Source organism: Thermobia domestica, chromosome 9 (genome assembly GCF_964235325.1).
Source record: "Thermobia domestica chromosome 9, izTheDome1.hap1.1, whole genome shotgun sequence".
Taxonomy (NCBI): domain Eukaryota; kingdom Metazoa; phylum Arthropoda; class Insecta; order Zygentoma; family Lepismatidae; genus Thermobia; species Thermobia domestica.
The window spans coordinates 161,318,961-161,334,918 of NC_137462.1; the positions used below are offsets into that span (position 1 = coordinate 161,318,961).

General features: G+C 35.3%; 1 protein-coding gene across 3 annotated transcripts in view; it reads right to left on the reverse strand.

Moving 5' to 3' along the window:
- Positions 1 to 2,747: 2,747 nt before the first annotated feature.
- Positions 2,748 to 15,958, reverse strand: part of LOC145695150 (uncharacterized) — a 63,594-nt gene continuing 50,383 nt past the window's right edge. For all 3 annotated transcript variants that reach the window (XM_081772089.1, XM_081772087.1, XM_081772088.1), the window contains exon 13: positions 2,748 to 9,217. In XM_081772089.1, the coding sequence (XP_081628215.1) occupies positions 8,955 to 9,217 (263 nt within the window). In that variant the 3' untranslated portion in view covers positions 2,748 to 8,954. The remainder of the gene's footprint in view (positions 9,218 to 15,958) is intronic.

Sequence of the window (15,958 nt, forward strand, 5' to 3'; positions counted from 1 at the left end):
CATGTGTGGAAACACGTAATTCAAAATGCCCCGAAATGCACTCATACTCAGTAAACGTGAGTTGAAAGCGTCGAAAATGTAAGGAATAGCATCAAGAACATGAAAGGCGTTGCTAATTCACCAATAATATTCCATCAAACCGATGCAAGATGATGTTCACGGTTGCATACCAATAAGGATGCAACAACGGAGGTCAAGTTGAAATTGTGCAAGGGGACTCGCTAAGAAACTGGGTAAACTAACTGAATGTCCCATGATCGATATTGAAATGTGGCCAATGTGTGTGTTGATATCAACATGTAGCTAATGGACAAATGTCAACATGTCCCACTACTGCTGGGACACCGTCTCACGTGCGAAAAATAGGAAAATAACTACTCGGGTCTTGAATCTGAGGCTGTGGGCTACCAGTAGGATTGGAAACTGCGACCACGCGAGCGAAAGCGAGCGCTCTAGCCCTCAGGCTTCGAGGGAGCCTCTTTTCCTCTGTATTCATTTCTTTGAGGAGTACCCACTTTGTTTGGCAAGCGCTCTTGTACAGCCTCCCAACATGCTCGTGTGTTTCATTTTATTCCTACTGCACAGTTGTAAACAATCAGAGCTTTAAGACGTTTATTCCTATTTCTCATGTCGTTTAATTTTCCATATGTATGGTGTTCCAGCAGTAGTGTTACATGTACGAAATTGGTTCATTTTCGTCTTTGTCTTGGCATGTGCACTGTGTAAGATACGAATTTCTGGAGGTATTTTTCTATATTTCGAGAACGTCATATGTCCCAAAAGACGTGTGACATAAGTTTGTTATTTTCACGCTCTATCAGAATTTGAACCATGGATTTAGAGATTTCTTTCCATATGTGTCGACGGTGGGACAATGTCCCAAACAAAGAGGGACATTGATACAACCGTGTTCTAGTTACTTTCTACCAAAAAGTGCACCAGATGTAATAGCAGAATGTACAACGTTATTATCCTAGTTTTCGCACGTGGGACAGTGTCCCAGCAGTAGAGGGACATGTTGACGTTTGTCCATTAGGTACATGTTGATATCAACACACACATTGGCCACATTTCAATATCGATCATGGGACATTCAGTTAGTTTACCCAGTTTCTTAGCGAGTCCCCTTGTCGTCTGAATGAGTTATACTAAAAACCCTGAGCATACAAACAGCAAATCTGGCTCTTAGTGCTTTGCATACCGTTACATTATTGTTAGTACATCGATTTCGCGACATTTTGAACATTTCTTTTTTCTTAACTTCATGTATGCATTTGTTAAAACTTTTTTTTTTTTTCGAGTTCCGCGAAGCAGCTCAAAGGCTTCTTGTGAAGAAAAAAAAAAAAAAAAGACGGGGAACTTTAGTGAATATTATTATTGTACCAAGCATACAGACCCGAAGTAGCCCCAACTTGAATTTGAGTGAGAAAATGAAATCTTTGTTTAACGTCCAACGATTATGCCCTTTAGCCTTAGGAAGACAATTTAATTTAAATGAGATGGACAGTTTTAAGTTTGAACTGTCGTATTATATTGTACATATTAGTTTTATTATTATTTTCTTTAGTTTTCGAATTGCATTATTTAGTTTTCTAATATCTTTCAATTCTCCTGTTTACTGCTGCACCTCTCTCCATGCAACCAATCAGGACCAACTATCTTTTGTTTCAAACATTGTTACCATGATTTTTAAAGCTGACTTGCAATAACCTCGCTGTTTTTGGGTATGCTTCGTGGCCGTGCGCCATTTCACTAACTGTTATTTAAAATAAGAATCATACAAATATACCAAAGTTTCGCATCTGTAATCACATCATTAACCAAGTCTCCTGTGCAATTAAAAAACTCCTCATAGGTCCTGCAGATTTTGTGTTAAATTATGTCCCTTTATACGAGTTCGGGTACCTATTGGAAACATTTTTCTGCATCTAAATTAAATCACCATGGTAAGACACTCTTTGGAATAATGTAAAGCTCTCATCATGAAACATGTGGAAGTACACCTTTCATCTTGAATCAATTCATCCAACGTCGACAGAATCACTACTGATTGAGGTCTTCCGTTTTTGAGTTGCTCAAGGATGCTTATTTTGTCAGTCTTGTGAAATGTCAAAGCAATCTACAAGTGGTATTGACATTAATATTATCTTCTTTGTGTAGTCCACAGCAAAAAACCTGCAACATGAGCATATAAGTTTATTGTGAAACTATGCCTAACAGCGCAGGGAATCAACATATCGTCTAAGTGGCACGAATCACGTCAGGAGAAACATCGGCGTCCTCCCATGCACACTTATTTTGGTGCAAAAGACTTCGTCGTTTCACAATAAACTTACATGCTCATGTTGCAGGTTTTTTGCTGCGGACTGTACACATCTTTCAGGTTTCCATGCATTTATCATAGCGTTCGGATTACAGCATGCTACTTACAAAGTACTTTTATGAAGATTGGTCGGTCATAACTGTTCAACCACTGCAAAGAAATAAGATAAATTTCACTGCTGGTGGATAAGTAAATACACTTCTATACGGAAAAATATTACTAGCCAGAACTAAGGTTTATTGACTCGTCCTTGTATATTTCCTTAGGAACTACCGTTAGGAAATATGACCAAGGGTTATCGCCAACATTGCGTACACGAGTTTGCGATCAGAAATCACAAATGATGATATTTTCACTAGAAGTTTTGGTTATGAAATAGAATCACTCGATTTCATATTACCATTGAAATAGTACAAGTCCTATATAGCAAGAGAAAAAGCATTTAATATTCAAGAAAAATTAATAGTTCATATTTTTTAAAAATATTTTTACAATTGTACACTTACATAGTTCTCGCTCACAATTCGATCATCAATTAATCATTATGACTTAAATTGCTATACATATTACAAAATGAAAGTCATATCCACATACACATTATATACATACAGACTAGCAAGAAATACACATTTAAATGGTATTTTTCACTGCTATATATCTACATGCTACGACCCGTGCTAGAAGATCGAGAACATATCTTTACTTACATTATAAAATAAATTACAGAATGCCAACAATCTATAAAATCTACAAATAAACTGTTTTAGTTTCTCATCTTATAAAAAGCAAATTTCATTTTCAATGTATCTACCCTTTGAATTTTCTTACAACGTATGTTACACACAGTGAGAGTACTAATGTTTCTTCTAAAATTCTATCATATCGAAAATAAAACTACGAGTATCATTTTACTTCCCAACTAGTGTGCATCAATTTTAACACAACATAAAGCTTTTATTTTAGATTTCTGTGATACTTGATTAGCAATCTTCTCCGATTTAGAAATTATACGACACATGATTTGAATTCATTTACACGTGTGCAGAACTGCTGTACATACTATAGTGCGTTGCTATGATATTCAATCTATCACATATCTATCAAAGTTTTATTGTTACGTTTCTATTTTTTTTCTATTGGGACTAAAAAAATATTGAGCTCCAGTGTCACAAAAATATTTTTTTTTCTTTTTTCAATTTGTGTGTGTGTTTAGGATTGACTTCACATTGCGTAAGACCTGTTTCCATATACAGCATATATTTGCTAAGAACATTTACATTCTTCTTGAGAACAAAATATGGCAACTCAAATTCCTTTACATACAAAGATCGTACACACAATCCATGCCGTGATATATCACAAAACATTCTCTAACTGAAAACTAACAATCAAAGGCACTGGCGTTTAGCGTACGTGAATAATACGGCGTAGTAGAACGTTAAAACAAGCATCCCGAAGAAACGTCCTAGCTCTGTACTACTAAAGGCGTACACAAGAGAGACCCCTCCCCAAATGAAAAAAGCTTGCATTGGGTAACATAACCTTTTAATTCATTTTCAAGTATTTCTAATAGGTTTTGCACTTTTCTTTTCTTTAATGGTCTTGACGCTTCTCTAGCACGACAATTTTTACTGGAAAGTACTTTCTCGCTGTTCTAATTACATGTATATTAAAATATTTTAAAATTAAAAGAATTTAGTTGATTTAGCTACACGCTACGCACTACACTGCCCAAACCTTCTGTATTTAATTATGAATCCTTTGTCAAATATCAATTTTGTTCATTTACTTCACATTTATTACTACAACAGAATAAAATATGAATAATTTTGGTGAATCTTCTTTTTGCTGAAACAAAGAGCTCAGGGGCCTAAACTTCATAAAAGAATTATTTGATAGGAACTATACAACTGTTTTTCTAATGAAAAAAATAAACTGTCATTACGTTAGAGTAACAAACACTCTTTGATTAACATTTCACGAAAAAAAAAAAAATAGTGTGTCCTTTATTCAATTGTTAAGAGAATTTCATCATCATTGAATTTCTGAGAGTATTGTAATTTCATTTTGGAAATAAATAATCGATAACAATCAATTAAGATAATTGAAATTAAGAAAAAATGGCGAACGTGATAAGAATAGATAAATGCACAGTTTTCCGGTAAGAAATACCATACTTGAGTTTTCTATAAGATTTAATCAAAGAAAACTGTTTTGTTGTACTTAGAAAACATATTTATGAATTTGTTCTGGTTATAAACATTATATAGTATTTACAGTTTCTTTTTTCTTCGAACTAACTTCCGCAATGCTGCTAAATTACATTTCTTAAATACTTATCTCCAAAATTTCTTACCGGATGAGAATTAAAAGTTTAATTTTGTTAAAACGAATATGCATATTTATATTTTCTTTAGTAAATTGGAACCCATTAATTTCGGTATGGTATATGGCTCAATTTTTTACTTTTAATTTGCCTATTACATATCTAAACTATTAAAACAGCAATACCCACATCATACTCTTTATACTTGTTCACAAATGACACGTAAGAGGCAAAAGAAAGCTCACCGATTTCGTATGAGATCCTTCTGTATCAAACTTATTCTTTAGGCCTACCGTTTTACCACTATTGGTGAATACACGTTGAGAAAGGTATTCTTGGGTTTTAATTTAGTAAGAACAGAATTGTAGATTGTGTTTGCACAGCATCAAGTACTATAAAAATGGAATCTGAATAAGAACTCGACTTTATATCTGAGAAGCTGTACTCTCAGCAGGGTTTGAACCTTGAACTCCGTTTAAAAAGTGAGAACACTAGTCATGAGAATATGGAGAAGCCGCCGATAAGCGCACAATTATCTATCATAAAGTTTAAACAGTGCCTTTTTCTGAGAAACTTTTCGTTCAGCATAGTTCGTTGTGAATTCGTATTGTGAAAAGCACTGTTCTTGTTCAGTGCAGAATGAACAAAATCCCAAAAACACTTCCTTAGCTTCTATTTCTTAGAAGCTTGTAGCTGTGTATCCCGAAAATATACGGGATAAAAGTTCTCTCTTTCGGAAAAGGTCAACCTGACATTATAGCGAAGTTTAAGAAAATCATTATTTCATATTCATTTTGTGTGTCATTTTTCTTCTATATTTTATTCAAAATGACTGTTGCCCTGTTTATATATGTATATTGGGATTTCAATAAATTAAGTGTTTATCAGTAAATTTTCTTTCTCTCTACTTAAAAAGAGTTTGGACGGCACATCTTTATCTGTCAAAAGGCATAACTTATACGTTCCCTTTTGTATGTTTTCTTGCAACTACCTCAGCGAAGTATTTTCACCACTAATTTATAATTCCTTTAAAGAAATAATAAAATTAAACCTGTTTTAATTTCATTCAAAGTCTGTTAACGTGTGACAAAATAATTTTTCTAGGTAATCTATTCATGCCTAATGTTGCATGTTGCTTCCTATTTACAACATAACTAATGAAGTATAATTTGCAACTGCATTATATACTTTACACGAGAAGTTTGACTCAATTAAAAAGAAAAAGAAAAAAAATACTAATATTTACGTCATTAACTAAAGGTTTCTCTAATAATATCTTCAGCACCAACATATCATATGTACACATTTTACTTATACTTCATATATACATTCACTGACAACACTGCAACATCAAAGTTTAAGCTTTCGTACGTAGGCAATAAACCTTGCAACATACAATATATTCAAAAGAACTCAAGGAAGTCCTTTACTGCAAATTAATATTCCTTTTCATAGAAAGTTCTTATGAAAAACTCAGTAGTTATAGTTTTATTTTTGATAATTGTGTAACAGCGTTTAACAATTTTCTCCTGTAGTTTATGACTGCCACCGTAAGGCACTAACAATTCATTCGTGGTTTAATATGTGCAAACATTAAAAAGAGACGAAAAGAACTCAATATTTTTACAAGGTCAAATACTTTCTTATTTGTACGAAGCACATTCATAAAAGAAAATAGAGAAATCATACATATATATATATATGTATAAAAGCAATAATTCAATTGACAGTTTAATTTTCAATACATTGTCTTAGCACCAACACAATTAAAAAACAAAAAATGTGAACCCTTATAAAACGTGATCTCAACAATATGAATTATTACATCCAAATTTACAATAGTTTTATACTTAATATATATTTCTTTTATTAGTAGTGTAAAATTTTTATTAACAATCAACTGAAAATCTTTCTGCTCTCACACACATATATAGTCATACATCTTTCAAATCCGAAATTTACAACTATTATATAATCAATCAAATATTGGAAAAAATATTTTATTCAAATATATACATGTGTGTGCTAAATACATTCATGTAATAAATATAAATTTACACCGATTCGTTTTCTGCACGTACTTTATTCAACCTTGGTTTCCTGCTAACGTACATTTCTTTTTAAATACAAGGTAAGAAAACTGTATCCAAACGGCAAATAATACTATAAAACTGTCCCCCATATCTTCGTCGGACACAATATTATAGGAGGCTCGTTCGGAAAGTAACTTCCGATTGGTCACTGTGCGTGAAGTAGTGGGGGCAGCGCTAGCATCTTTGTACTACGTGAGCGGTAAATCACTCTGCATCCAGCCGTGGTAGAGTGAAGGTTGTTTGATCACTAGTTCCACTTTTGTAGCGTCTCAAAATGTTGCTGCAATAGAAAATCCCCCACCAAGTGCAAGGTGCGAGCTGTTCCACGTTTTCTTGTGGCAAAACAATATTGGGCAGCAGCTATTCATCGGGAACTTTGTGTCGTATATGGACCAAGTGTCATGAGTGAAGGAATGAAGGAAGTTGTTCGTGAATGGTTCATTCATTTAAAAGTGGACGAACAAACATTCATGACGAAGACAGCAGTGGCAGGCCATCAGTAGTCACTGATGAACTCGTTCAGAAAATTGATGGAAGAGTTCGTGAAAATCTAAGTTTCACAATCTCTGAGCATTTCGATGAATTTGCACAAATTTCCAGGACTGTGTTCACAGACTAGCTCAAGGCACAGGCGAAAGATTTTATGGTGATGGAATTTCTAAGCTAGTGCAGAGATATGATAAGTGCTTGAATGTTTATATGGAAACTATGTTGAAAAATAGAGCAAACAAGTAGTTTTCAGATGTATATAATAAATTCTTCGTATTTACTTTGGTGTTTCTTTTTTAATCAATCAGAGGTTATTTTCCGAACAGCCCTCGTACTTAGTAAGTGCGCCACTGTTAGGAGCGTGTCTGTCACCGTTAGAACAACTAACAGATACAATGTAATACTTAACTGTATTCTTTATATACACATATACAGTATATAAATAAATAATTTGTTCCAGTAAAAATTAAAAAAAAAAAAAAACTATCTATTATTATTGGCAACGAACGACATACTTTTCAGTGCCATAAAAATTCGTTTTTTTTTTTTTTTTTTTTTTGGATTTTCTCCAAAACTTTCGTAGAGAATTTACTCTCAAGCATCTCATTTTATTCACCTGGATGTGACCTATCCACTGATGTATTTCTCATCTTTGGACAATATTGTAGTTTAAGAGCCAATGATAATTTTGAGCTATATCTCATTCACCATACTATGTACTGTCGTCTTGCTAGTGTCATACTGAGAAACCTTACTGAGGCTATATTTCATTATCAGTTTCATCTTAATATGAGCGTGGTTATCGTACACGTTACATTATCAATTTTAAATTTAGAAAAAAAAATTGTTTATCTCGATTTTCTCGAAAATTACTCATGAGGATTTATACTCATCCATACATTTTTGTTAAACTCAATGAGATGCATCGATTGGTATGTTTCATCTTTGGGTCTTTTTTTTTTTTTTCTTTCGTCAAACGCTGATATATTGTAAAATAATGTCGGAGTTTCGTTGTGTCTTATTTTCCTTCTGTGTTACCATATTTTTTGTTCAGTTTTAGTATGACACTTTTCAAATAGTTATTTTTTTTAAGTAGTTCATCAATACTACAGTAGAAAACAGCAGAAAAAATGAAGTATTTCAGTGTAACGTCCTACAATTATGCCCGTTAGACTAAGGGAGACGGATGATTAAGTCAAGTGAATGATGATGGAAGAACGGATGGAATGAGAATGTGGGAGGAAACAGGAGCACCCCGAGAAAACCCACGAACACGATGCTGTCCACCACAAACTTTCTTGGCCAGGGACCAAACGCATCAGAGGTACGCACTCTACCACTGAGCCACCATGTCTCCTAAGACAGCAGAATCAAAGTGGAATAACGTACGTACAGTAATATAAGATTCTCTGCATTTAATTACGATTGGGGTCATATATATGTTATAGTAACTCTTGTCAATCCCATTAATATGCACAATGTGTACAATTTTTTAGAATTTTTATCATTTTGTAATATAAATTCATTATTTATAACATTCCACAATGAATCACAAACTCAGGATAAAAATACTACAAATAAAATATTATTTCCCCTATGAAAGATATTGAGCAACAGTTGTTAAAAATATCCATAGCCATCAACAGCGAACTTGACAAGAGACCGACAAAAGACAACGTCCTCCAGGAATGAGACTAACAAAACACACTGTACCAAATTAATTTCACTCATGCCTTAATCCACATATCGAGAGAAATGTTTCATTATTATGCAGCTGACACACGGGAATAATCGAGTGAATTAAATTAAATCCACATGCGCGGTTGAACACGTCTTGGATCTGCTGCGCTCGTAGCGCTTCCATTTTGTAGAACACTTTAAAACTACAAACTAACGATGGGTCTGCATCATGAAGCAACTTACATAAAATATAACTAAGAACTTCAGTCAAAGTTTCTTCAGTTACTTTGCTTCCGCTATCAGAGCCTGGAAAGCAAGAAATAAAAAGATTATTAAAGGAGAAGGAAAAAAAAAAAAGCTGGAACATTATTCAATCACAACTTCATATTTTATAAACAATTTGATAATTGCTGAGAAGGTGGTTGTGTATCGTTGCTGACCATAATTGAATATTGTACTAGAATGTTGACTAGAGATCACATGTTAGGCAAAACACATGTACCTATATATCTACAACCTCTGACAATAAAGTTCGGTGAATGATCCCGTAAACAGACAGCAGATACAATATGAATGAAACTTATTTTACTGTCCTTCGAAATAGTCCCCTCCTGCAGCTATGCAACGCTGTACATGTCCTGGAAACTTTCTGAGAAGTCTTCTTTCGGGATGGTGCTCAGGAGCATCGTCACGTTTCGTTGGATGTCTGGAATATCGTCAAATCTCTTTCCTTTCAACGCGAGTTTGAGGTGTTGGAACAGGAAGAAATCGGGATGATTCAGATCTGGATGGTGGATGGTCAATTTGCACCACCCACTTTTGGGCCAGGAATTGTCTGACGATATTGGCTGTGTGAGGGCGAGCATTGTCGTGAACCAGAAACTATGAACCTTGTTCTGAGGTCGTACTCTTTGTACACGTTTAATGAAACGTCTCAAACTTTCAACGTACGTAGCAGCATTCAATGTTTTACCCTCTGGTAGAAATTCCTTGTGGATTATACCATTACTGTCAAAAAAGGTGATTAGCATATTCTTGATGCGTGATTTTTCTGCTTTGACCTTTTTCAGACGAGGTGATGCAGGAGAACGCCATTTCATGCTTTAGTGTTTTGTTTCGAATCGTACCTCACACACACACCATGATTCATCCTCAGCAACAATACAGTTCAAGAAATTTGGCTTTTCATCCGCCATAGCGATAAAATCATGTGAGGGAAGCAAGCACACGTGCATGCTTCTGGTCATCAGTCAAGTAATGTGGCACGAGTCGATAATAAGTTTTCCTTTTCCCTAAATCATTCGTGAGGATAAGTCTCGCTGATTCACGGCTAATGTTCAATTCCTTAGCAATCATTCGCACAGTTAATCGGCGATCGTTTGTGATTAATGTCCTCAACTTTTCAATGTTTTCGTTTGTGCGAGAACCTGATGGCCTTCAGCTACGGTGGTTATCAGAAACACTATCCCGCCCTTCTCGAAAACGGCCGAACCACTTGTAAACACACTTCAAGGACACTGCTTGATCTTCATAAACCCGTACCAGCATATCACGGGTTTCTTTCAGTGTCTTGTGAAGCTTAAAACAAAACTTCAAATTGATTCTTTGTTCGTTCATTTTACTGTTATCAGTTTGGAAGCGGGAACACTAACACTTACTTGGTATAACGCGTCTCACACAGACCACAGTTGACTCACAACTGAACAACGGTGGGTGTACAATGGCGGCACCTATCGCTACTCGTGTGCAGTGTTTCGTTGCACCAGTGTAGCCAGGTCGAGCACAGCGACTTCGTTCACCGAACTTTATTGTCAGAGGTTGTATATCTATATAGGGGAAGGTAGTACACAGTGGATCAATTTTTAAAACTTTCAGCATAAATCCGTTTAATGTAAGTATTACTGGAATTTGTTTAGTGTAGAACATGGGCACATGTCTCCGCTACATTCGTAAGTAATTTATTAATTTGTAGCGCTGCTGTGTATCTTACAGTTACAGTTAACGCTAATGCTTGTAAAGTGATTCACTGTGTACCACCATCGTACACAGTGGATGATATGTGCGTACACAGTGGATCAAAGGAACAATGTATTGAAAGTAATGAATAGAAACGTATGATAAAGGTCCCCATCATTTGAAAATCTCCAAATCTACATAAAATTGTAAGCATTATTGTCAAAATCTGTACTATTACTCACAATACAAAATACATTTTAAAATTCTAAATAAAAGTTAGAACTGAAGTATTACAAGATCTTAATAGCATACTATTAATTTCAGGAATTGATTACCAAAATAAATAATACAAACTACTCTTATAAAACAAACGTTTTAGAGAATTAAGTTGATATCTTGTACACTCATTGGTTTCGGATTAGTAAATTTAGAAGTTTAAGTAATTATACACAATAGCATAAACAATTTGTTATAAGAATGGAGAATTTAACTTTCTGTACTGGATTCAATTTGTCTGATTATGCAAATTATTAGTCAAGAGGTTTTGGAAGCCCTCTTACTATGCAAATATTGTGTATGAGTGAAATATCTCGATTATTTGGTTGAATGAAACTTTCAGGTATCTTCTCGCTTCTTAGAAACGAAATCTAAAATCATTTTCACTGTTTTTCCTAGTCGTAATTTGACCAATGTAATGTGTCCGTGGAAGAAATCTTACAAGAACGTAATCACCAGGTTGGACTTCTCTTTGACTCTGTTTCAAATCATCATAAGTAGTAGTTTCTGTCTCTAAAGTAACATCGACCGTCTTCCTTAGGCTGAGGGACATAATCGTGTGACAAACTAGAAGATTTCGTTTTCTAAAGTATCATCATCATCTGAAGAATCTTATAATACAATTGGATGAAAATCGTCATTCTCCGTTGAACTACGATTTTCTTTCACTTTCTTCCGGACGGAACATCTTTCTTTTATCCTTTTTGTTTTAGATTGCTGCTGAATTTGGACTCCCTTTATTTACTGGCTTTGCCTTCAAAACGTTTGACTCTTTCCGGAGTGTGTGAAGAAACAGCTTCTGCCTTTCTTTCTACTATGTTTCTTGAGGTGACACAAAAACACTGTTTAAGTTCTTCTTTCTGGAAAGCATTTTCTTTTGAATCTGCATCTACATTCTCTACTTCTTGAATTAAAGGATTGTTGCTTAAGGAAGGTACATTGATTTGGTCTTCTATCTGTTTTTGCGTACATACAGCGTAAAAAAAAACCATTGTCTGTAAATACATTTTGATTGTAAGGAAACATTCCTGTCTTTCTAAAACCTGCTTTGATGTTGGTTGGAATCACTGCTCGTGCAAATACTACTCCCAAGATTGAGCTGCTTCGTATATTGACATGGGTACTCTTGAGTTTTGTAACAATCAAGTATCCACAGCTGCATTTTAATATGCTTTCAATGGTACGAAAATGGGCACATCCAACTGGTTGTATTTTATTGCTAAAAAAAGTAACAATTTTTCATTCATCCATCCTAATGAAGTTTTCAAACTAAGTGGGTTAGGCGATGCCTCACTGATCACATGCTGTTTAAAATATTTCCTGGGAAAAAAACATAGCTGGTGGCAAAAATATAAATGATGCTCACACGTCATAACGAGGACCTCATTTTCGCCACTCGTGCATAGATTGTAATTGCTTGGCTTCTTTTTCTGCTATTACTTTCTTGGATATCTGAACTGTTCAAGTTCATGTTTAAGTTGGAAATACGTGAAAGGCTACAGAATTTTGGATATTTCGTAGATAAATTACATAAATTACTAAAGAATGCCTAAATATTGTGTTTGTTGAATGACAATAATCTTGAGAGTCCAAGATAGACGCTTTCCAACACATCTTCGGGGTTTCTAATACTAACATCTTTATAACGATTCACTCTAGACCTGAAATTTTGCTTTTTTCCCAAGAAACAGGTATCGATATATTGTTGTTCTTGGCAATTTCATACTCCAAATGCCTCATGGGCACGGTAGACTAACATATTTTGTTGCACATTTTTATATATTTCGGAAATAAATGCTCCAACTCTGAAAAGAAAATTTGTCGTACAGAATAATTTGGCTTCATTTTAGCATTGTCACCTGGTACTTTTTTACTTTTTGACATGTCTGTTCAAAGTTCTGTAATCAATGTTCTTGAATTTACCAACACGTCTAATAGAATATCACTGCTCTACCACTAATTGCACTGCTTCTCTCATTGAGATGTCTTTTATGTTGCCTTGCGTGTATTTCCTCGTGGTCAAACCATTCATCTGTAACATGATAGTAAAAGTTCCGTAAGATCCCAATATTATGATGTGTTTCTAAATGAGTATGCCAAATACATGAACTTCTCTAAACACAATGAGGTACAGAGTGGATCGGTCCACTGTGTACCACACCGATGTGATCCACTGTGTACTTGTTGCTGTCAACCCAAACAATTTCCCACGCCAAGGAACTATTAAAGTAGAAGAACAAAATAAACAATGCTATATTACAAATACATTCTTACCTACTTCCCATGCCCATGATATTCTAAATTACAAGATAAATCACAAAGTCAGAGCATTCACTTCTGTTACTTAATTTTTTACTTTAGCACGAGGAAAACAGATATTTCACTTCACCACAAGTTAGAAGCATCCACAGTTGTTGACATTTCGTTAATAAGTGTGTAATCTGAAAACAGAATAACTGGCATGCTCTAGTTGAATTTGTGCAATAAACAAATGAATAACGCCTTCTGATCCACTGTGTACTACTTTCCCCTACATGTATGTGAACGTGTTTAAGTTCATTTCCAGAGTATTTGCTTCAATTTAAGCAACATTTATTTTCCCTATTTTGTTTAATTGTTATGCTGATTAAAATGCAGAATAGTGTACATATACTTTGCAATTTCTTCAAATTAGGATTTCAGCTCTTGTTTGAAAATGGTTTCTGTTGATTTCAAGAAAAATACATAGAAAGAATGTCTCAACAAAGAGTGACTGATTCTGTTCTGATTTACGTCCCTTCTTCGTAAGAAACACTAAGGTTTAATGACATTGCGCCTATCTCTGGTTCCAGGGATTCCCATTTCGATCATTTAGCCCAAACATAACTGCGGGGTGTTAAACAGGGTGTCTACTGGAATACCAGAAAGTAAATTCATGACTTTTTCATGACTTTTCATGACCTTTTTGTTCAAATTTTCAGACTATGGCGATAAAAATTTACCATTAGTAATAATAAACCCCTACCATCAGTGGTGCATCGGAACTATGCGGGTTGCTAGTCTTAAATATCACTTATTGTGAATCTTAAAGAAAGAATCTAAAATTCTGCCGCCTTGTGCTCGAGCACAGAATAGCACTTACCTAAATACGGGCCTGCTCTTACCAGTGAATCACTCTATACTGTATTTGAAGTTTTAATTCTGAGTATAATTATCCATCTAGCAGAAATTTGTCTGAAATTAAGCACTCAGAGAACTGCTCAAAGACAAAAATTATAAAAGAAATTCGTTTTTAAAAAATAGGTCATCAAATTTAAAATCTGCAAACTCAAACGAATAATATTATTTGCATAAGTCTAAAGGCCCAAAAATACACAATTTACATTTCTTAGAAGTAAAGAAATAGTAGATCAGAAAGTTGGACAGTAAAAAGTTGTTACTATATTACAGAGACTAGAAGATGAAATGGGGAGCAGCTAGGAAGACAGTAAAGTACCAGTTAGCCAGCACTAACTGGTGGGGGAAATTCTCACGATTACTGACCTGATACAACTGTTTCAGTACATGCAGTATGAGGTATAAAAGTATGAAGTATAAAAATATACTCTGAGATTTCAGATTTTCATGACCAGTTGGGTAAATAAAGGACTTTTTCATGGCTTTCATGACCACTAAGCAAAATATATGACTTTTTCATGACTTTCATGACCAGTAGACACCTTGTTAAAGATTTCAATTCACTGCATCTTCTTTATTACATTGAACTTAGAAATAATGCCATGCTTCTTTCTTTAAAAGATTTCTCTACAATGATTAGTCGTAGCTCTGGATTATCTGAACATTATTTATGACTTCATTTCAGTCTATTTGTATATCATTACTTAGATTTCAGTGCATATTTTACTACTTATTTCTTGAATTACGTACCCATTTGGTTGCCTATTTTCCATGTTTTTGGTGCATATATATAAGCACCTCGGACAAAATACTACGAAGTGTCAAGAAGGGATGTGACTGAGTGGCAAAAGGGAACTATTATCTTCGGGAGTGAACATGGGCATACCTTCCGCGAGGTGGCACAGTTCATTGGCGTGTTCGAATCCACGGTCAATACTGTCCATGCAGAGTGGAGGACGTCTGGTAGAACTCAATCCTCTCGGAGCAACAGTGGCAGAAACCCATCATGTCCGAGTGCGACCGTAAATGTCTGGGGGAGATTAGCGACGTCAACGGTTCCAAACCCGGCAGGAACTGCTGCAGGATCCAGTCGTCAAGTCTCTGAGCGAATACTGCGACAAGAACTCCATAGTGTAGGCATATTCAATCTCGTTTAAGAGCACGCTCCAGACTGAATGCAACACAGAAGAAAAGTTATCTGTCGTGGGAGAGGGATCACCGCCATTGGACTAGAGACCAATGGCGACGCATCCTCTTGGTCAGACGAATCCTGGATTTTGCCTCTATTCCAGTAACGGCCGCTCCAGCGTAACGCGGGACCCGGAAAAGCCTATAAAGCTGAGTGTGTGCAAAGGGTTGTACAGAAGGGAGAGGTCTAGTGTCATGTTGTGGGGGTGTATTTCGAATGTTGATGTGGGTCCCTTGATAGAGGTGCTCAACCGAATGAAGGCTGTAGATTACGTGTCCATTCTGAATAATGATGTGCTGCCATCTGTCCAGTTTCTGCGAGATGGACACATTCCAGAATCCCAATATCAAGACGGCAACATTTTCGAGAGTGCCAACATCGAAATATGTTTCTTCCAAGACCTAACAAAAAGAATGAGATCACTTCCACACTTGCATTGACAAAGAGTCCACGGATGTACACTCATGCCC